At 58.9% G+C, this 22,887-nt stretch overlaps 2 protein-coding genes across 5 annotated transcripts in view; one reads left to right on the forward strand and one right to left on the reverse strand.

The window, feature by feature from the left end:
• LOC105698533 (LIM domain only protein 3) overlaps positions 1 to 7,570 on the forward strand; it is a 39,181-nt gene extending 31,611 nt beyond the window's left edge. For all 3 annotated transcript variants that reach the window (XM_012422850.1, XM_012422851.1, XM_012422852.2), the window contains 4 exons: positions 2,870 to 2,981; positions 3,054 to 3,317; positions 5,446 to 5,674; positions 5,761 to 7,570. In XM_012422850.1, coding sequence (XP_012278273.1) covers positions 2,893 to 2,981; positions 3,054 to 3,317; positions 5,446 to 5,674; positions 5,761 to 5,910 — 732 coding nt within the window. In that variant the 5' untranslated portion in view covers positions 2,870 to 2,892 and the 3' untranslated portion in view covers positions 5,911 to 7,570. The remainder of the gene's footprint in view (positions 1 to 2,869; positions 2,982 to 3,053; positions 3,318 to 5,445; positions 5,675 to 5,760) is intronic.
• The window catches only part of LOC105698534, an 87,648-nt gene that overhangs the window by 59,899 nt on the left and 4,862 nt on the right, over positions 1 to 22,887 (reverse strand). The gene's annotated exons all lie outside the window — the stretch shown is intronic.

Raw genomic sequence — 22,887 nt, forward strand, 5'->3', positions numbered from 1 at the left:
CTCTATCCTTCGGGATCGTTATATCGCCAATTAGAAGATGGCGAGCTCGCCGACGCCTAACAAGCTTCCTGGGGAGACGGACTCCGACGCTCCCGACGGCGCGCGTCTCCGCGAGGGATCGTGCCTCGCGCGCCTCAGCGGCGAGTCGCCCTCGCCCCTCTTCGCCCCCTCCGGACTCCTTTGCGTCCCTCCCTTCGTCGCTCCCTTCGTAGACCCGATTCGAAATCGCGAGTCGCTCGAAACGCTCGCGGGTCGGGAGAATCGGCGGCGCCTCCGTCCGGCGGGTCCGGCCCGTCCGGCCCGGTCTCAATTAGTCGAACTTACGTCGCCGGGGTCCAATTAGACCCGGGCTAGAAGCTACACCCTGTTTGCTCGAGTCGGCCGCTCCCCCCGGCGTCGGCGTCGGCGTCGGCGCCGCGCGCGGTTCGCCCCTCTCCCCGCCCGGGCCACTAGCCGTCGTCGGAGGTGTCTTTTTCCTCCGCTAATGACTAATTAGCAGCCTCTCCACTTCATGGTATAATGACACGGGCCGCGACCGGGAGGGTGAATCATTATCGAGCCACCGAAACCAGGCGGCGGGATCGCTCGGCCGGGTTTGCGCCAAAACCCCGTTCGGCGTCGCTTTCGAGACGCGCGGCGGATTTTCGGGAAGGATCGTTTCGCCGGTCCGGTCGGCGTCCGGATCGGCGTCCGGATCGGCGTCCGGATCGGCGTCGTAAATCGCGAGCCGCCTCCGAGGACCGCCGGTCGGCCGTCCTCCGTTCGCCAGATGGGCGAACCGTGAAAAAATTCCATAAAATTGCAAAGTGCACGGGCCATTTGAATGGAGTCGCGTCAGCTCCGGACGCGTTGACCTCTCGCTCCCTCCCCTCGGCCTTATTTCTCTCTCCCGCGACCCCTTCCGGCCCCCTCCGGCCCCCTCCGGCCGCCCGCCGCTCGTAATATCGTATCGGGGCCGTTCTCTTATACCGCGCGACGCGCCCGCCACCCTCCCTTCCTCCTTTCTTTTACATTTATTTATTTCCTAAATGTCCGTCCCCGCCGGCTATTTTATATTTGACATTTTTATTAAACCCCTCGCCCTTTGCGCGGCGCCGGGGGGCGAGCGTCCGAGGGACGGACCGACGGCCCCATATTGCCGTTAGGGCACTTTCATGATCTCAACGGGCGTCTCTTATTGAGCAAATAAAAAATTGTATCCGTCGCGGATTCGCCGATCAGATATTGCCGTCCTTTCCCTGCCGGCGTTATTTATCGTCCGGTCGAGGCTCCTCCGATCGCCCTTCGTCGGCGAGCGCCTTCTCGATCCTTCGGTCGTCGCGCTCGAAGCGGGCTCGAAGCGGGCTCGAAGCGGGGGCGACGCGGGACCGGAAAAATCGAGCACGGAGCCACTCGCGGAGCAAGTCCAAGGAAACGAGGTTTCCGCTCCCGAACCCTCCAGGGGAGCCGATGCCCCCCGGTCGGGCTCGTCCGAGGACCGGGAGGGAACTCCCGAGTAGTTTTTAATCCCCCCGTTTCGCGCCCCTCGTTCCTCGTGGCCCACCCCAATTAACGAGCGGTCCTATTCGAAAATCCCAGCCCGGGGGAAAGGAGGGCGGGCAATTATCTCCCCTCCCCTCGCTCTCGTCCGCTGCACGGGATTTTTCGCGAGCGTTATTAGCGCTATCCGCGCGGAGTCCCGCCCGGTACGCGTTACGTGGTCGCGTCGCGTCGCGACTACGAAAGGGGCGCGCGGGATGGCGGGGGGTGGAGGGGTGGCGGGTGGCGGGCAGAGGGGAGGAGGGCCAGGAGGGGCGTTTATAACTCGCGCGCTGGCTCTACCGGGTCTGAGAAGGCCAATTAGCAGCATAAAGCTGGCTCGGTCTTGGGGCCGGGGGATGTTTGTATGTAATAATGGATTGTTGCTCAAAGTATCCGGCTAATTAATTAAGCCCCCGCGCCTCCGAGGCCTGCATCGGCGCCCGGTCCTCTCTCCTGCCTTCCCGAGGGCCCGAGCGGCGAAAGGGGACGCCGCCTCTCCCCGATTCCGCTCCGATTCCGCCCCGATTCCGCCCCGATTCCGCCCCGATTCCGCCCAAGGCGACAGCGGCGATCGATCGCGCTCGGACGATTCGAGCGTCTTCCGAAGCGACGGGACTTTGACGGAACCCCCGACGTCGGACGTTGAGAAAATTTGGCGGGAACCAGACCACCACCCTCGTCGAATCGGGCGAATCGACGCGGTCCACCTCTCCGCCGACTTTCGTCGAGAAGTTCGTCGCCGAGTGGTCGGCCCTTGACGATGACCGGACGACGGTCCAATTAGGGGGGACTAATTATTGCACGTTGTCCCGGCCACTCGCACCGCGCCAACCCCGCGCGATCGTTAAAAGTCCCCGTCCGAAGGCGGACCCCGGGCAATTTCGGACAGGGTATCGCAGGACCGAATCTCGACTCGGCAGCGGAGACGAGCGGTTCCTCCTCCTCCTCCGACGCGGCTCGCGTCGGGTCTCGGGCGAGTCGACTCGAGATTCGGATGTCAATTGGAGTATCAACGCGAGATACCCGATAGCGCGCGTATAGATAACAATGGCCCTGATTAATCCAGGAGCCACTTACCGCGGCTAAATGAGACGGGGCGAGGTGTAATATCAAACCGAGGCATTCGATAGCCGGGGGCGATTGCAGTCGCGCGGCCTGCATCGCGGTGCCGGGAAATAATTGCGTCACCTCGAAAGTGTCGGAGGCTTTGTCGTCGGACGATCTCGGGTTGCCGTTTCGAAAAGTATCCCGCCCGTGGAGTCGGTCGCTCCGCTCGAGCCGACCGCGGAGGGATCCGAACCGTCCTTAATCGCGGCGATAACGGGCCCGTTTGTCGGTATGTTCGCAGAGGGTGGGACGGTTCAGAGCAGAATGACGATGGATGTGAGCAAGTCGGAGAGCAGCAAACACGGCTCGACGCAACAGGAGTGCGCGGGATGCGGAAAGACGATCACGGAAAGGTGAGTCCTTCTCGGAGAGAGACCGGGTTTCGGTCGCGACCGACCGTCTAAAGGCTCGCGCTCCGTTCGAAGGTACCTTCTGAAGGCGTTGGACGTTTTCTGGCACGAGGACTGTCTCAAGTGCGGCTGCTGCGACTGTCGACTGGGCGAGGTGGGCTCCACCCTGTACACCAAGGCGAACCTGATCCTCTGCAAGAGGGACTACCTCAGGCTCTTCGGCAACACCGGATTCTGCGCGGCTTGCAGCAAGACCATCCCGGCCTTCGAGATGGTGATGCGCGCCAGGACGAACGTCTACCATTTGGAGTGCTTCGCCTGTCAGCAGTGCAGCCAGCGGTGAGTCGCGGCCCGGAAGTCGCCGGACGCGCGGCCACTCCGGGGCTGCTTTACGGCCCAGCTGGGAAATCACCCTCTGCCTTCCTCCCCCTGCTCCTCCTCCTGCTCCTCCTCCTGCTCCTCGACCTCTCCCGAGGGGGGCGCAGTTACATAATTATCCGGATACCGCTGACACTTTTGTATCGAATCGCTCGCTCCCGGCGAGATTGCCTCGCCGAGGGCCGGCTCGGGAACTCGCGCGTCTCCCGAGGTTTCCATTTTTCGGGTCGGGAAGGGCCGGGAGCCTTATCTCGAGGCGGAGGGAGGAGGATCCGCGAAGCGGGCGATCGGGACCGTAAAAGGCGCAAACTACGGAGCCGGGAGAGCGCGACAATGCCGGCTTATTGGCCGCCGGGACGGATCGAGGGGTCGCAGCGTCGAGCCAACGGCAATGGCTCGTTCGGGCGTGCAACAAACGTTGTACGGCTTCTCAAACAATGCGAACAAAAGAGCATCAATTTTACGTTTTTATCGTCTCGTATTGTCTATCTTCGACAATGCCCGGTGCGCCTCCTTCCCTCCTCGCGGCGGCACCCCCGGGAGCGGCCGTCCCGCGCCGGCTTCGACCCCGCGGCCCTCCCGCGTCGATTCCGCGCCGCGAGTCGGTGGATTCGCGCCAAAGCAGCGGAGACGGGCGCCCCCGAATCCGGCGGCAACTCGGCCGGCACGTGCCGCGGCTGGGCGTCGGGACGTCGAACGTCCTTCCCGGGGCGCGTCCGCGACCTCGCGTTACTTTCCATCCGTGAGGCGACCCGAGGGTGGAAGTTTGGGGTGCAATTACGCAAGAGAGGCCGGGTAACGCGAGCGGACGACTTAGAACTTGCAATTAAACGACAACAATTACACGGGGGTAACTTTAGACCGTAATAACACGGAATAAAGGGTTGCCAGCGGTGGCTGGTGGCGGCCCCTGCGCCCCTCCTGGCTCGCGTCCCTGGTTAGGGGATGATTTACCGATCCAATTAGCTCCCGGAGCACTCTCCTAAAAAGACGTCCGGTCTAATTTAACGGATGTCCAATTAAAAAGTAAACCCCGCGCGATCGGAACCGGTCTCCAGAACTTTACGCTCTGCCTCCCGTCGTCGTTCCCGATTCGCCGGCCCTTCTTTCCTCTTTCCCCCTTTTCCCTTTTCCCTTATCTCCGCTTTCTCGTCGCGTGCAAACGGGAACGATCTTCGGCCTTGGGAGAGCTCGCGGGGAACCGGCCTCGCCCGGGGAGCGATCGCGAGGACTCGCGAGACCTAGGTCGAATCGGGCCAATCGCGAGGACGTCCCGAGTATGGATTCGGGGAGAAAAGAGGCGAAAAGAGGCGAAAAGGGGGCTCGGCGCGCATTATTCTTTGAAATCCGGCCACGGCCCGGGCCGAGCAGCGACGGCAGTAAAACGGCCCTAATGGCGTCACACGTTCGCACCCGGCGATTTCGCTTATTTATTCAGAGTCCCGACGAGTCCCGTATCGCCTCGGCTCGCCTGTCCGTTTTGTTCGGAGACCCTCGTTAAAGATTCAAACGAGTTATCCGAGCGTGCCCGGATTGAAATTTTCCATGCAGGAGCCGCGCCCTCCCCTAGCTCCGTTCCCCTCTTAATACCCCGTCCTTCCCCGACTTTTTCCCTTCGCTTCCTCTTCCGTCTCTTTCCGGACGGCTCTTTTAATCGTCCAAGAGGTCCGAGGTTTTCCAAGATCGGGCGAGAGGGGGACGAGCCGAGGAATTTTCGGGACGCGTATCACCGGACAGCAGGACCGGCGCGAAAGGATCGGGAACGGCCGGAGAGCGGCCGGAGAGCGGCCTGGCGCGGGCTCCACAATGAACGTACGCGCAATGCGATAATTCTATTTGGCCCGCGATTACGAGTATCTGCTCTCGGCCAGACCGGTCGGTGCTCCCGTATTTCCGGCGAGGATCAAAGCGGATACGCCGCGAGGGCTGCGGACGGAAGGACGATAACCGCCGAGGCTCCCCTCCCCTCCCTGCCCCTCCGTCCGGCGATCTCTTTTCGGAGTCGCTTCCTCTTCTTCCCTTTCCGGCGACGAGGTCCGACCGGACGCTCGGGACTGATCGAGCCTTCGGCACTTTTCTTATCCGTCAGGTTTTGCGTCGGCGACCGGTTCTACCTGTGCGAGAACAAGATCCTGTGCGAGTACGACTACGGCGAGCGACAAGTGTTCGCGAACATGGCGCTGCACCCGCCCGCGTCTCTGGCCCACATCAAGAGGCAGCTGTCGCCTACGCCCACGCCCCCGGGACAGAACGTTCATCCCCTGCAGCAGCACCCTCACCAGCCGCAGACTCTGGGCCAGCACCCCCACGTGACGAACGTGAGTCCCCTTGCCCTCGCGAATCGTCGACGGCGACGGCGACGCCGACTCCCGGATCACTCATTGCGCGCCTTCGACCGTTTCAGGGCCAGATGCCTGGGGGCCCGCCGACGATGAACGGCTCCATCGGAGCGGGGCCCCGGGGCCCGGGGGACATGAACAACAACGGTCTCTCGGGTCCCGGCTTGGCCTCCGTGAAACCTCCTCCGATGTCCATGCCGGCGCCGACCAGCTGAGACGAGGCCCTTCCGCCCCTGAAAAAGCTCAGATGTCTCGACGGATACTAGGGGTCTCCACCGGGAGCGTCGACGACCTCGAAGGGCTCCCGAGCGACGACGGCACGAGGGAACCGTGACTGTGATCGGGTCGAAGCTGCGGATTTTCACCGTTTCTTCTTACCCCCGTCCCTCTCGCGCTTCCTTTCCTCCCCGAAGGCGACTCGCTCGATCGGAGCGGGGTCGATGCGAGAATCAGCGGCTCGGTCTTGCCGATCGGGACCCACAGGTCCGCGGAGACGAGTGGAAGCGCGCCGGGGGATCCGATCCTCTTCGGAGAGGCCGCGCACCTCCCGGGGATCGCGCGTCGAGGATTCTTGTAATATATTTCCTGCAGGCCCGGAGAGGAAGCGAGGCGCGGAAGGTAAGAAGGAGTCGAGAACGATCTGTAAATATCCGAGCTGGATCGTACGTGTAGGGGGGTATTTCCGTTTCGGCCGAACATACGGGCGCTCGCCGTCTCCGGGGCGAAGGACTCGGCGACGAGATCCGTGGAAACGGGCCGTCCCGAGGTTTGCCGACATTCGGATCCAAAGATCGGGTCGCGACGTGGGCCGTCGAAGCGATTTTCGTCCGTTCTTATTCGCTGCTCGCATCGATCTTCGCGGTAAACGGTCTCCTTTTCGCTCGGGCCAGCTTGGATCGAGCGGTCCCTCGGCGGGCAGTCGCCCTTTCCCGGGAATCCCTTGTACAGGATTTCGCGTGGCACTTCTCGGTTCCGTACTTTTGCGTCCGGGAAGCCGCGGATCACCGAAATCGAGTCGCTTCGAAAAGACTTTATCGCTACGTTTCCTTTTCTTTTGCGCGACCGACCTCACCCTCCTCCGGCGGTCGGAACCCGAAACGGAGGACGGAGGAAAGGAACCGGGGTAAATTGGGTTTTCATACAGCTAATACCAAAGATTTTAACGTAAGATAGAACGCCCCTCGCTGACGCGTTTCGGCCGTTTCCCAAGACTTTCCGTTGCCTCGTCGAGGCTGCGAACCTCGATCTCGGCCGACGAAGAATCGGCGAGTCCGACCTCGCGCGGGCCCTGTCGCGGTCGGCCGGGCGTTTCGGCTCCCTTGGTCGCGCGGGGTGGAAACGCATCTCGTCACGCGAGCCGAAACGGTCGGAGAGACCGAGTCCGCGCGCGTTTCGATGGCGGAGGAATCGCTCGTTATCCGTATTTACCTTGTAATCAAGGGAGCGACGTCCGACCCGAAAATGCTTCTTGCGACGAGGGGCTTAGTCATAGCTTTACGAAGGAACCAAAAGCAAGGAAAAGAAGTCTAATCGTGGCCAAAGAGCACGCGCGACCGTGGACGCGTCGAAAAGGGCGCAGAGAGGAGAGGAAGCGGAAGGATCCGACGCGGCGAGGGCAGCGCTTCCCTTTGTCTCGTCTTTCTTCGACCTTCCGACGACGCAAACCATTGTAAATTACGCCGCTGTATGATTAAGTACAAAGCTTATATTGTATAAAAGGTATTATTATTGTTGTCCTTTGGTATTGTATAAGATACTTTTTGTTATTCATCTGTACATACCGTCATTATTAGCATAGTATTAATATATAAATATATATATATATACATATTATATATACATTGCGATCGATAGGGCTCCATTACTACCGAAGAAAAAATACATTCTTATTGATACCGAAGGAGGTAAGCCGGCGCTTCTTTTGCCCCGCCGTCGCCACGTCTTTTGCAGGTCGCCCTCGACCGGCCGCAGAGTTCGCCGAATCGACGGCAATCGCGGCCACGGGATTCGCGCACCGCGCGGCCGCGCCCACCGGACAGAGGTATGCGGAAAATTAAATTGGATTCTCCGTGGTTCGGGGAGACGCGCCGAGACGGGCGGGAAGGGAGAGAAGGCCCCCCTAAAAAATCTCATTAATCATCCCGCGGGGCGCAAAAACCTCCCCTTAAAATAATCTAGACCGAAATGAAATCAGTCCGGGCAATTTCCATCCGAGGGGTGGCCCGCGGCGGACAAATGACGCGGTCCCTCCCCTCCCGCGCTGGAATTAAAGATCACGGATTAGGGTGTCATGCCGCGCCCCTCCGCCGAAGAGTCCCGATTCATCTCGCGGGACTCTCCCGCGGAAAACGGAGAACAAAGTGTTCGCCGCCGGTCGAAGCGGATCGATGGCGGCCGAAAGAGGCCGAATCTTCCGAAAAAGAATTCCTTTCACGGGACGAGGCGTCCCGAAGTAACTCTCCGAGGCAGCGAGCTGTACCGCGTTATGACCCGGACATCCTCCGCGGGCGGAGCGGGGCCACGTCGCGCCGTATTTCAAATTTTATCGCTCGAAAACGCTAAAGGACGCCACTCCGCGACGAAGCGCCGTTTCCTGCGACGCGAGTCCTCGAAGGGCCGAGGTGAGATTCGGAAAAAGCGACGGCGCCCCTGTCCGCCCTGGGGGCGACGGAAGCGACGGAAGCGACTCCCGGGTGTATCTCTCCGCATCGGCATTGAAGTCGGGTCGTTCCGCGCGGCCGGCGGGCGGAGGGCGAGGGTAGATTTTTCCGAGGCTTGATATGATTAATACCCGTGAACCGAGGACCCGCGACAGGGGCGGACAGCGGCAAGGAGGGCTCGGTGTATAGCAAATCCCCGTCAACCGCATTCAATTACGATGTTATCGCGAATACAGATGACGGTTATTTCCTTCGGTACACCCTATACATAACGCGCCGCCGCCACGCGGAAAGTTAAGGCTATAATGGCGGCTGGCCGCCCGTGTGATTGTTTAGGATGTACGGGATGATTCCGGATAAAGGTGTTCCACTCTTTCTCCCCCGGTAGAGGCGATCGAAACGGAGCCGAGGGGGGATTCTCGATTGCCTCCGATCTCTCTCCTCTTCTACTCGAGAACGAGATTTTTGAGAAAGCGCCGCGAACGTGGCGTCACGCGGGCGAATCCGCGAGTTAATCGAGCGAGGGGCGGCGTCCACTTTGTCGGAACGCGCGGCGGAAATTCCGCGTGCCGTTCGATTTTGTCCGCCCTCCCCGTTCCCCCGGGCACCGGCCAGCCGAGAAAAAGGTCGGACGGCAAACCGATATCGGTGATAACGCCGGTATCTCGACGCGTGAATTATAAGCTCGGCGTACGGCCGGACGGAAGAGCGACAGGACTGTCAAACGCAAGCGTTTCGCGAGCGGAATAACGCATTCGCCGTGTCATTGCCAATACGCCCGATATTTTCCCCTGACGGCCCGACGGCCCGACGGCCGATCGGTTACATTTTGCGAGGATCGCGCCGAAACAAGAGGGAGAGTTCGCTTCGTTACGATAACCGGCTGTCGGGGATATTAGCGAATTATACCGAATCCCCGGCGCAAATTCGACCTCCCGGCCCGAGAGTCTCCGTACAACCGGGGCGGGGCATCCAACGAGCGCGAATTCCGAAAAATAATCTCCTCTGGGAGAAGAGGAGAGATCGACGATGGCCCTTGAACGACCAGGAGGTCGCAAACGAAGCGGTCGGGCCAAAGATACGAAAAACGATACGGTCGGCGGCGGGCGCGTACGAGGGCGCCCGTCAGCTGCTCCATTCCAGAAGCTCGTAATACACGGTACGGAATGGCACAAATGGAAATGGGTTCCTTGCGTGGGTATCGCCGCCTCGAAAAGCTCAAACCTAATTATGACGTATCCATGGTAATCCGCGCGTTACGATACGCAAACGATCGCGACCGCGTAAACGGGCCTTTTCGTTCGGGTGCTCGCGTCCGCGTTTACGGCGCGAGGTTGTTCGTTAATGGGGAGATAACGGTCGTGAAGCGACACTCTTCGGTTCCAACGCGGTTTCGTCCCGACGAACGGTCTTTGCCGCGACACTCGGCTCGTCCCTCGGGATTCGGAGAAAAGGATTAAGAGAAAAAGGGGGTCGCGTATCGGAGGGTCGTTCGCGGCAAAGTTCCGCAGGAGGAAGAAAAATTGTCGGCGGAGCCATAGGATGGGAATGGGAGGGAATGGAGAATGAATCGCATTGCTCGATCGAACGATCGCGATCGGTCGTTGAACCAGGCCGTGATTAACTCGAGCGCGAACCCGTGTACTTACGCAAGACTCGGGGTGGATACTTATAGCGGGCTACTTATCAGCCGTCGGGGTCTGCCGGTACGGCCGACAACCCCTTCGTTTTACGTTTTAACCTCCCTTGCACCCGTCACGCGTTTCCATCCCCTCGGTGCATCGTCAAGACTTACCGCTCAGTGGTTAGGAGCAGTTAACCAAGGGTTAAGTCAGGCCCGGCTCGAGGAGATTATCGTCTCGGTCTGGAGATTATCCTACCGCGAGTTTCGAGCCGGCTCTTCGTATAAACTTTCGACCGATTTTTCCGCTCCGCGGGCCGAACTCGACGATATCGCCCGCCAAAGGGGTGGGCTTCCCTTTGACTTTTGCAGTCGATTTCGGCACGCGACCCCCGAGCGATCGGGACGCTTTGTCCGGGGTCACGTGGACGCGATGTAAATTCAAACGGAGCGATAACGGCGGGTCCACGAGACATTAGAGGTAAGTTAGTTGTCTGCAGCCCCGTACCGTACTCACCCCTCGCCTCGGTCGGTAACTACCCTCCTAGAGCTTACCGACGTCCTCCTCCTCCGCCGGGTACGTAGTTCTCGAGTCTCCGGCTAAGAATATCCCCTCTGGGAATGCACGCTAATGTTCTCGCCGATACATACTAATGGCACCCTCGCGCTAACTACCGGGACGCGTTATTTGTAGGCACGCGAACTTCGCCTTTCGCCTTTCGCCTTCGCAACGTCCCGCAAGACCACCGGTGTCTCTTACGACCGCAACGAGAACTAATCGAGCAGTCGCGACCGAGGCCCGTTTTATTTCCAACGGTCCTGCTCCCGCAACCCTTTGCGGCTCGTCGACTCCGTTCTCTCGTTTTCTATTTTCAAGGTGAACCCGATTTTCGAATTCCCGCCGAGAGGCGAGGGACCGTATTCGTTCGAAGTGAAAAGGAGCGACGCGCTCGAAAAATCTGCCGCACTCGAAAACGAAACGATCCCCCCGCGGAATGCCGGAAGGAAAAGGAAACGTTTTTCCATCCGTGCGTCCCGTCCTTCTCGAAGCTGCCGAAGCGATCCCCGAAGGTACTTCCTTTCTTTATAGAGCGAGTGAGAAAGTGGCGGGTATACCTAGGACGTAACGCCATAAAGTGGAAAAGTTAAAGAAATCAGGTGCACGTAGCGCGCGTTAAAATTAACGGCGTAGTAACAAAGTATTGTATGACTCGAACGTAAGGGGCCCGAAGTGCAGGCACAGGGTAGTTTCACCTTCGGGGTAGTTACCGAGGAGAAGTTACGGGCTGCCACGGGCTGTAATCAAATACTTAAAACCGGCTCGCTGCCCTCCATGCGGTCTTTTAAACCCGACAAGGCAGTAAAAACGTTTGTCCTCTTCCAGAGGGTCTTCCTTGCCGTCTTCGCCCTCGTTGGGAGAGTCCCGGCCAACTTCCGATCGCGTCCGGAAGGACCGCGCGAGACGGTTCGATGAATTATTTCTCCGGGAGGTTCGGAGGATTCGAAAATGTGCCACACCGACGCGAGGGCACGTCGGAGGGCGTTTCGTAACCGTAGGAAATAGTCCGAGGTATAATTGCGGCCGCGTCCCGTGCAGGTGAGCGAAGGTTACGGGGAAAACGATATATTCTCGGTCGGCGGTATAATCGCGTCCAGGACGAAACGCGTTACGTATTTAGAACTCGCGACGTTGGGCGATCGGCACGAGGAAGACGGGGAATCGGAAGAGAGACAACGGAACGGGATAAAAAAGCTAAACCGGCTGTTAGGAGGGGTGTTATGCGCCGTAATGCCGGTACTTAGCGGAGGATAAATAAGCGTTAAATCCGTGCTTAGGAGCCTTAATCCGTATTTTTCTCGGGATACCACTAGGAATACATTATCGCGAGGAACTTTATCGTCCGGGATAATGCTTCCGCTCAGACACTCGAAAGAAGCCACTCCCCTTCTCGAGATAATGCGATTCTTCCTCGAGGATTTCGCCGTTTCCGAAGACGTCGTCCTCTCCGTGTTTCGATTACACGGATTATCCTCTCTCCTGCATAAATCGAGCGCGCAATTAACGAGCGAGGCGCCCCAAGGAACGCCAAGGATCTCTCGAGCACCGTCGAGCGAGCCCGCCACTCGCTGGACGCGCCTCGTTCGTCCGCTCGGTCGACCCGAGGTTTGGACCGAGTTCGCTCCCTCGACAACGCGCCTTCGGGACGGGTAGCCTAATCGGAGGTAAACCGTGACCCATCCGAATTAACGTTCGCCGCGGCGTCACCGGTGGGCCATCGGCGCCGTTCCGGTCCGGCAAAGGGCCGTTACGAGACGTGTCTCGGTCAGGCGGCTGGACGCAGAGACGAGGGTAGTTAGGCGTTACGACCGGGCAAGAGGATCGCGGCCCCCCTTCTTTCCGACCCCGAGACGCCTCCGAGGGGGGTCGAGCAAAGTTCGGAATCTCCGACGACGGTGGGCAGCCCGGCGGCGGGCGAGCTAATCCGAGCTAATCTCCGGCCCATACGAATTAATGTTACGAGGTTCGAGAGCCATCAATGGGCCATCGCCGGTGCGCCGTCGGTGCCATTTTGGTCGGGCAAACTACCCTCGCGAGGCTTCGGCAGGAGAGCGCTGCTCGGGGTCGGGTTAGGCCGGGTAGTCGAACTCGGGGCAAGGATAGCTCGCGCGGTCTGAGTTTAAGGGAGGGTGGCCGCTAACGACCGTCGCCCGGCAGGGGTTGTTAACTGCGCCCGGCCTGGATGCGGCCTTCCGCGAGAAGACGTCGGGGCGGAGGGCCGGTCGGAATGGCTGAGCTATTGGGAACAATGTCTTGTTAGGTGGTTTGCTTTGCGGTAATCGTCGAGGAGACCCGAGGAGTCGTTAGACACTCTTACGGCCTCGTTCGTTTCCTCGGCTAACTACCCGCTGATATTTAACCTTGTCGCGGCGGGTTAACGAGCCCTCGAACGAGGGTCCGTGATCGGTCGACCGAAGGAGGAAGGTCCCATTTTTCCGATTCCCCGGGAGGGAAAGGGCCGATCGAACGATCCCGAGTCCGGCGCGGTAAATCCGCTAAAGTAAAAGTAGCAAGTGGAACGACGGGGGGAGGGCGGGGAGGGTCGCGGGGGTTCCGAGCTCGAGGATTCTTTCATGGCCCGACGATTCCTCGAGTCCTCCCCTCCGCTCGCGGGGACGCCAAAATGGCGGCCGGCGATCGAATGCCCGCCCTTAATTGGCGAAGGTCCTCGGCGTAATCGGCGAGATGATCGCGTATCTTCCGTCTCGATCGGTCGTCGTTAAAGGGAATGCGTTCACGCCACCCGAGGGACCGGGCGACCGGGAGAGAGACGTTGCCGCGGTAGGCCCGTGGAATTAATACGAGGGACGAGGCGGCAGGGTAGGGTTGAAGATCCCCTTGAGCCATCCATTCAAAGTTTCGAATCTTACATCGGCAGATAATGCCTGACAAATTCTAACTACGAATCGCGAATACCTAATTTCGTCGCGGCGCGTTCCGGTCCCCTTTTCGAAATTCGACCGACCTTGGGCCGCGTCGCGGGGGAAGGGCGGCGCCTTTGCGGCTCGCGGGGAAGTCGGCGGGGAAAAGCCGGCGGGACGCCCGCCGGGGCCGGGCAAACTGTTACTGCAGCTAGCTGCTATGTCAGGTCCGTCGAGTGAAGTAAAACGGGTCCGAAGGGTTATGGCCGGCCATCCGGGCTTATGGGGCGATTGCCGGTGATAGAATCAGCGTTCTGCGACCATGCTTTTGCTCATAATCACTTTTAGATTAATTAAATTTTACGCTCGCGTCGATAAACATTAAATTTAACGGGCTACGGCCACCACCGAGCCCGTCGTTACGTCTCGATGCGTGGCCATCGTCTGGCCGCCGCGCAATGTCCGAAACACGTTTTCGCCTCCCCGCCCGTCGCGAACGGGGCTTCGAAATTAAAAAGCGGCGGAAGGAATTAACCGCTCGTTTCCGAATTGCGCCCCGTCTCTCTCTCTGTCTCTCGACGATTCGACGGAAGGTCGCGACTCGCGCGGCGAGAATCGAAACGAATCCGGCCGGAAGACGTGCGAGGCCCCGGGGTGGCTCCGAGCTCCACTCCGATAAAAGTCATAGCGAACATCTCGTTCCGCGAAAGGGCCGCCGCGGCGTTAATCCGCGAGCGAGCGTCAAAGGCCATTGTTACTTTCGTCCTTAGCCGAGTACCAACCGTTACGCGCTTAAATTCCAATTCAAGGCACGGTGCGCTGTTCCTCCGGTCGATCGGCTCTGCCGGCTCTGCCGGCTCTGCCGGTGTCACGGAACCCTCGGAAAGCGGGCCCTGCTTCGGCGAAACTCCAAAGAAAAGGGACCGCGAGAAGAGAGGGAGAGAGAGCGAGCGGGGGTCCGAACAATGGGCAAGAAAGATAGGAGGTAAACCCGTGGAAGGCGGTAATTAAATTAATTAACCATTTCGACGATGCAAGAAAGTACCAACGTCGCTCCTGGTCCTTTTCTCCATAACGGACTTAATTATCAGGGAACGCACCTCTCTCTCTCTCTCTCTCCGTCTCTTTCCGCCATCCGTCCGTCCGTCCGTCCCTCGCTCCCCTTTGCCCCCCGCCGCCCGTGCTGCTCTCCTTTCGCTCACTCTTTTCCGGCTATTTATTACGTTTTTTCTTATGCAGCCGTCGCGGAACAATCGACCGGCGGTCGATCCGTCCTCGGTAATTGCCGCCCCCCGGGCGTGGGACTAAACTTTGCCCGGGCGGGGACGGCTCTCGCGCGCTTCCTCGTGGAAGAAAAGCAAAGCACTCCGGGTAATTAGAAGCTCGGAGTTATATGCTGGCGCGTCCTGTTTCAGTTTATAAACAAGGACCGTTAAATGAAGTTGCCGCCGCGCGCGGCGCCCTCGACGCGCCGACGCGCCGACGCGCCGACGCGCCGCCGGCGGCGCTCCCGGGTACCGACCCGACGTCTCCCTCTCGTAACGCCGAACGGAAACGCTCGGGAAGCGGCCGACCGCCTCGTTTTCTCGACCCGTCGAATACCAGTGGAACCCCGTCTTCGACCGCCGACCGGTTCCCCCCGCGGGGGGCTGCGCGGCGGTACCGGAAAGTCGTTCCGAACCTCTACCCGGGTCGTTCGGCCATGACTACGAAATTAGGGGAATTTTCGTAGGCTCTCGGGAAGAAAGTTTCCTTTCTCGCGAGAGACTCGCTCGCCCGAGCGGAGCTTCCAGGTCGTAAGCTCCGCTCGGAGTCGGAGCCGCCCCTTCTCGACCCCTCTTCTCGCCCTTTAGTTTTTAATGATTATTGCGCACGAGGGCCCGACGCGCGCGGTCTGGCTACCTCGGAATTACCGAGGACCTCCCCGAATTTGCATATCTTTCCGGTAGTTGGAATTTGCCGGCTCGACTCGGCCCCTCGATCGACGCCCCCGCGTCCTCGCGCGGTCACTCGGAGCGGCGCGCGAGTCCTCTCCTTCTTCCCGGAAGCCTCGCTCGTCGCCCTTAAGGGGATCGTTTCGCGAGGGGGCGATTTCCCCTGGATCCGCGCGGCGAGAACCCAAATGAGGGATCCGGCGCGGACAGTCGTTACCGGGCTCGCGAGCCCTCCGGGTCCGCGGCGATAAAACGGGAAACGCGGGTTACGGTCCTGCCGCGAAACGAGGCGGAATTCAATAGCAACAAACTCCACGGTATTATTCGGCAGTAAAATTTTATTTCGCAAACATTTATTGGCCCGCCGCAAAGCCGAGGCCCGGCCGACCTTGCCGTTATTTGATAACGACAAATTATTGTTACGAGAAAGAATGGCGTCTCTGGCGAGCCGGCCGCCCGGCCGCCCGGCCGCCCGGCCGCCCGGCCGGACTATCGGGTATCGCGTCCGGGCGCTAATCTCCCGATATTTTAGCGGATTTATATTTTCGACGTTGGCAGCCCCGGTGATCCCCGGAGATATGCGGCCCCCTGGCCGCCGAGTCGAAAAATCGGGACGAGGCTCCCGGCGACCTCCCCCGCCGCCCCGACCGCGGATAAACCTCGGATCGAACCGTTTAGGCTCCCCGGTCGCTTTCGGCGCCGCCAGGGACGCCGCCGGTCGCGGCGCACCCCCGCGCTCGAAACCGATATCCCTGTAGACGATGTTTATCGTCGACTCGGATGCGTCGACGCGTACGTTAAGTTACGCGAAGCGGAGCCTCGGGTTACGGTTATGTTATGGGTCTCCGTCCGCGGTATTCGCCAGCGAGATGGTGTTCGGCACACCTGATCCTGGCTAGCTAAATTGACGACATAATCCGCCATAACTCAGGATTACCGAAGTTCGATGCGAAGCATGTAAACGGAGGAAGCAGCGGACCGAGCTCTCCTCTCTCTCTCTCTCTCTCTCTCCCTCTCGACCCGCGGAACGCGAATCGACCGAATCCGTCCGGAACGAAAGAATTCGAAATCGCGACCACCCCGAGGACTTTCGAACCTGACGAGATTCGATCGAGACCGACGTCGCCAAAAATTGCTCCCTTTTATCGGGACATTTTCCGATGCATCGGAAACTTTGGGCGGATTCGTTCAATCGGCAGAGAACGCGAGAGAACGGTAGTCGCGAAGCCACGGTCGCGGGCGTCTCGCGTTTCGGTGATTGCTCGCTATCTCCGTGGATGATTGCACCCCTGCGAGGCTCTTAGGTACAATAAACGCGGAAGGGGGTTGACGCTCTACGAGTCTGGCAACCGCGCCGAATACCGGAGTCGCCGCGAGGAAACGCACCCCTTGGTTTGTCTCGTTGTTACGGACTACCCCTAAGAGACACGAGGGCCTCCTGCGTCTGGCGTTTACGACGCCGACGCGAGTTTAAAATCTTGTTAGTCGAGCCCGCATTCGGAAACACGGAGGGAAGCTTCGTTTCGGTACGACCTGGAATTTATCGATTCTTTGATTTTTCAATTTACAAGGAGATAACCGAGGCCAGGAACAAATTACATTTTTTTTTTTGGCAAGGCCGAAATCGCCTCCGCGAGAAGTCGAGTCTCTCGCGCGAATGCTCCAGCGGATCCGCGACAACGTTGCAGAAATATTTGCAGAAAGTTTGGCCGCGCTCGCGTCGCCTCAGCCGTTCGCACCTGTAAATCCGATTAAAAGCAGGTGTAAGCCGTTTTTATGTCCGCTGGCCGGAAAAGAGCCGTAAATTTCGAGCCGCTCCGCGTCTTGTTTGAGCAAAGGCTTTTTTCCGTCGTGCCTCCTGCTCGACGCGACGCGTCTTTGCCGAAAGAGCCGAATTTATGCGGCCGGGGCGCGATCGGCGCTCTTCCCGTCGGTTTCGGCTCGCGAGGAGCCGACGGAAAGTCGACGGAAAGTCGACGGAAAGTCGGTGGAAAAGCGACGCAATACGCGGCAGCGGGAACGACAAACAGAATCGGCGAGCGGGAGATTTGCTTTATGGGCCGCGAATTCGCGGGATAACGGGCGGGGCGGCGGGCAATAACAGAGGTTGTTTCCTCGGCCAGGTTCCGGGATCGCGGCTCCCCGAAGACGACTCGAGTCGGGAGCGGAGAGACCCCGCCGCCCGGTTTGACGACTAATAAAGTTTCGTCCATTGTTTCGGCCCCGTTGCCAACGAGGGCACTCCTCGAGTCCTCCTTTCCGCGTTCTTCCCGTCCGTCCCATCCATCGCGCCACGGAAATACTCTTAAGGAGACCCTCGAGTATGTATTATTCCGCATTGTCCCGATTTTGCGAGGGGCGTAAAACCCGGGCGCAACTCCGCCCGGCAGGATGCCAGCTGTAAACCGGAACCGAATGGCGGCAGTTATCCGCTTTATCGACGATCCGTGAGACGGGAATCGCGTCTTGATATGCCGCGGACAGAGGAACCCCCGGCCGTTTCGCGGCTCGTCGCGGACGACGCGTGACTCCTTTCCGCGGCGGATCCTCCCGAGGGGAGGAAGTGCCCGCCCTTTTGTAAGGTCCGAGTATTTCTTTCATCGACGTTAAAGCGGTGGCCGGACGGTCCGGGGCCGAATTCACGTCGGCCGGGAAGCCGCCCTCGAGGGCGCGTCTTTCGGGGACCTCGACCTCGTCTTCGGAAAGGGCTCGCATCTCCGGACCGTCGTATTCCGCGCAAACGACCCCGGAGAGGGGGCGGGCGCGGAAGCGGCGGAGGTTGCGGAGGCTGCGAGATAGCGGCCAGCGTTTTTTTTTCTCGGCGTTAAACCGCGCTTAAACGGCCCTCAACGACCCGAGATTAAGTTAACGCCGGACGGAAACGAATCCTCGAAACACGGCGATCGCCCGATAAACCGCGCCCGGCCCGCACGAGACGGAGGAGGAGTCCTCGATGCGGTGCAGGACGGCGGGCAAAGGAAAAGGAGGATCGCCAATCGGGCCACTCTCGGCCGTTGACAAAGTCCCGGGGTCCCGGTTTCCATGGAACTCGCAACGCGAGGGTGCGCCGGCACCCTTCCCCGGTATGTTAATTAACGATATAAGCTTTCGAAGGCACGGAGTAGAAGCGTCCTTTATACAACTAATTAGTAGGGCCGGTATTCGGACTATTTACTTCATTTCCCTGGGCTTAGGGCTGCCGGCCGCGGCGCTCCGCCTCGCATCCGAACGCGCCACCTCGTCGGCCGAACGAGGACGTTTAACTTCGCCCGGATTAAACCGCGCGACCTCGCGCTTTCGTTAGAGCGCGCGAATGACTTTTCCCAATTTCAAGCGTCATTTAACGGATTCGGCCGTCACGCGCTCGCGAGGATTTCGGGGCCGAGCGTGGATCGACGAGGTGTCGTTAACCCGCCGAACCGAGCCCCGAACTTGGCCGCGACGCTTTCGCAATTAGACTTTGGTTCCGCGCGCGCGAGAGAAAGATCCCCCGGGAGGACTTCGCCAAAGTGCCGTCGATCGTCCTCTCGAAGGAACGCCCGCCCTGCGGTCTTCGCGCTCGAGAACGAAAGCGGGTTCGTTAAATTATGCGCTCGCGCGACGCCTCCCGTTGGAGTAGTTTTATCGTTCGTAATAACGTAAAATTTAATCGTTCCCGTTCTTCGAGCTTCACCGTCCACTCGGTTACCGCTCGGGAATTTATCATCGCGAATGATTCCGTTTACAGCCCTTATTTCCTCCCGGCGACGACAAGGTTTCTTTCAATACGCGGGGTAAAACTGGCAAGGATCTACGGATTACGGCGATAAAACCGAACGTAAAAATATAATAGTTTATAGACTTAACCACCGGCGAAGGGCCAATAAAACTCTAGCCGAACGGTGCGCCCCGGATCCGAAACTGCCCCGGGACGGTCTCTCTCGCCCTCCCTGCCAACGACTTTCTTCCGCGCCTCCGTTCTCGTTCCGGCCTTCCCCGGCCGCGATTACGACGCCTCGAGCGCGGTGCCGTGGATCGACGCGCAATCGTAAATCAGTCGCCGAAAAGCGGCGCGAATCGACGATTCGTCCATTTGCCGGGAAGAGGACCCGCGGTCGTTCGAGGGGGAGCGTTTAACGCGGAGTAATTCTTAATTCATGGAGCGAGGTGACCGGCGTACTTCGAGCCGACGTCGCTTGCGCTGCGGCTGGTTCATTAGAGGCCGTTAATTAACTCGCGGCGCACCCGCGACTTTGCACAATAGAATATACCCTGTGCAAGCTTACGCCATTCAATTACATGTTAATAATACAGGCTCGCGAGATCGAGTATCTCGAACCACGGAACATTGTCTCGAACGTGCTTTCCATTAAGCGGAATAGGCCGGGATTCGTCATTGTGCCGTCAATAAAAATCCTCGTCCCCGCTCTTCGTACTTTGCGCGAGTCGAAGCTCCGCGAAGGATTCCCGGAATACGAGGGTCGGAGGTCCTCCCGAAAACGATCTTTCGTCGCATCCGGACGGGGAGCCACCCCCGCTGCTTCCTTTTAAACGTCCATTTTCCTCTCGTCCATGACGAGCGGAGCGTCGTTCCGAAAAATCGCGCGATTCGCGAGCGCTTGAGCAATTTGGCATCGAGAACGATGGAAAAACGTATCGGCGGGGACGAATTGCCGGTCGCGGCCTTCCCCTAGCCACCCCGGGGGCGCAACGCGTTAATATTCACGATTTTTTGCATCATCCCTCCATTATCTCGGTGCAATTTTTTGTACGCGTGCAGGGCAATTTTTCAATGAAAATTCGAAAGAAAATTCCACCGACTCTCCGTCCAAAGTGGGTGGGGGGAATTCCAACATTTTCCCAATTAAAATTTCACGGGAGATTCAGAAAAGTGGTAAATAAAAAAAAAATCGATGACCGGTGGGCGCGCGAGCGGGGAACGAAAATAACGACGAAACTAGGACTAACTGGCAACATATGCTCAGACAGGAGCGTAGCGCGAAACACGAGCATATATTAGAGGGCGACACCACGGTTTTCCGGGAGGGAGGAGCGGTTAACCGCGCTCGTTAACCGCCCCCCATTACGCGTTACGTCCTGGCAAATTGCGCCCACTGTATACGCTACTCCTTTCGTTATGTCATAATATCGCCTCACCGAAATGAAACGCCTTGTCGGACGGACTGCTTCCGTAGACGGAGAAGCCGCACGGCCGCGATCGGCACGTCGAGCAGTCCGGAAAGGCGTGCGAACGCGGAAACGTATCGACATCGAAAAGTTTGTAGAACATGCCGAGAGCGACACGTTGCTCCGATAGCGCCATAACTTAGGACCCTCGTCGATAAGAGAGAAGGGACGCGGACTCGAAGGTAAGAGGGTGGAAAGGAACGAGGGCCGTCGTTTCTTTCGTCCCGTGTGGGAAATACGCCTGCTCCGAGAGGCGACGAATCGAATCGACCCGAACACCCGGTCAACGATTCGTCAAGGAGTTCGTTTCGAGCATATCGGCCCTCGAGCGATCGAGTCGCCTCCCGCGGACCAAGAACTGGCGGAGGCGGCTCCCGATTCTCGTTCCCCGAGTCCGCGGGCATTCGCTTGCCCTCGCGCACGCTCGAGCGCATCCCTCTGCCGGTGGTGTGTCGGGGTCGACGCAATTAGGGGTATTAATTAGCGGGTACTTCATGCCCCTGCCCCCCTCCGACAGCCACCGTCAGCCCCTCGGTACCTCTCTCCGGTCCGCTCCTCTCGCTAAAGTGCACCGCACTACTGACAGGGTAATACCGGCGAGGGGTGTATAGCTAATTACACGGTTTTACGTGGAGGGCAGGTAGGGGGGTAAGGTGGACGGCAACGCTTCCAGCGGGGGGTTGGACGAGGGAATCCTCTGACGTAATTCGAGAGATCGAGCGCGCGGCTCCGATCGACTGCCTCGGCCCAAATGGGGCCAGATTTTCGAACCTCCTCCTCCTCCTCCACTCGCTCCACTTTCGACGGCCCTCCCGTTCGGGGCGGCTTTCGGAAAATTCCGAGCGAGAAGGTGCATTCGACGCGTAATTTCCGACCGCGCGCGTCCCGGGTTCTGGCCATCCGCCGCTGTTTCGTCCCTCGGCAAGGAACGGCCGTCCGGGCGCGATTACGTCGGGCAGCGGATTTTTCTCCATAAATATTCGCTCGCCGCCCATCCGTCCCGACGCCGATACGGAAGTAGAGAAACGAAAAAGAAGCGATCGTTAATTAGTACCGGGTATTCTCCCCTTCGGATTGCATAACGACCGCACAATGAGGCGTCTTTGGGCTCGGAATGCGCAAAAGCCAAGACCCGGTGACGGTCGGCTCGACGAGGACGAGTCGGTGGTCGGGGTGTCCGCGGGTCCAGGGGGTGGGGTTAGATATTCATGTATTTAAATTTATTTATTGGCAGGATTTTTGCCCCCAATACGCCGACCCCCGGCCTTCCTCGGGCCGCGGTTAAACCTTCCGAGCTCGACAACCCCTTCCGGGTAATTTTCTCGCTTAAAGAGATCTCGGCCAATTACACGGGGAGTCCACAGGCGTTGAATTTTAATTGGAAAAGAAGAAGTACAAACCTCACCCCTCCCCTTCCCTCCCCGCCGCCTGACCGCCCCTCCTCGGTGAGTGACCCATCGGCGCGGGAAGGGAAATATCCACCCCTGCTGCGTTTTTTCTTACTTCGAGAGCGCCAGTTACGCGGATGGATCGACGCGGATCCGAGGACCCGGGGGATTCGGGGAATCCGGGGAATCCGGGGCGGGCGAGACGTTTGGGCGAAACTCGGGCGCCGAGTCGACTCGAACGAGAGGTACGAACGTTTTCGCCCACCCCGTGTAGGCCCTCGGGAAACGGGGAGGGAGGGACGAGAGTTAAATGGGAGAACGTTAGAAATTTCCACGGAACGGGGTGGAAGTCGGTTGTCAAGTTTCCCGATTAATTTTAACGTGCTGAATTTTTTAAGGAAATCGCCGCATTTCCTATTCAATGTTAGCACAGCGCGGGGACTCTTCCGCGAGGAGCGGTCGCCCCGGGAACGGACGGAACATCCTTACGTTTAATTGGATTAATTCGCGACTCGAGATTAATTAACGACTCGAAGCGAGTCGAATGGGAAATTGGCTCGGGCCGATTCGCGAGGCCGGAGACGGCCAATGAAAGGCGAAAAGGGCCAGGAAAAACGAGGGAAAGCGAAATTGGACGAATAAAAATTCTGCTCCTCGTTCGAGGGAATGCCTTCCCCTTGTTTAAACAAAAATCTTTGCCTTTCTTCCAAGGCGTCGCATCAGAGATATATATATTCGATAAAGCGTTTTAAATTGTCCCTAAACTCTTAGTAAACGAGTAACGGAAAATTGCCCATTTAGGGTTATCTCGCGATTCGTTTTCGATCGCGCACTCCGCGTTACCCGAGTCGATGGTCGCTAACGGTGGCAGGAGAGTATTCTTACCGAGGACAAAATTGAAATCGTTTCGCTCGTTGCAAATCTTGGAGAAAACGTCGAGTCGCGAGATCCGAACCTTCCGTTGGCGCCGTTTCCAATGTATTCCGCCGCGGCGAGGCAACGG

The sequence above is a fragment of the Orussus abietinus genome, unplaced genomic scaffold (assembly GCF_000612105.2).
Source record: "Orussus abietinus isolate OABI.00-Male unplaced genomic scaffold, Oabi_2.0 scaffold58, whole genome shotgun sequence".
NCBI classification, from domain to species: domain Eukaryota; kingdom Metazoa; phylum Arthropoda; class Insecta; order Hymenoptera; family Orussidae; genus Orussus; species Orussus abietinus.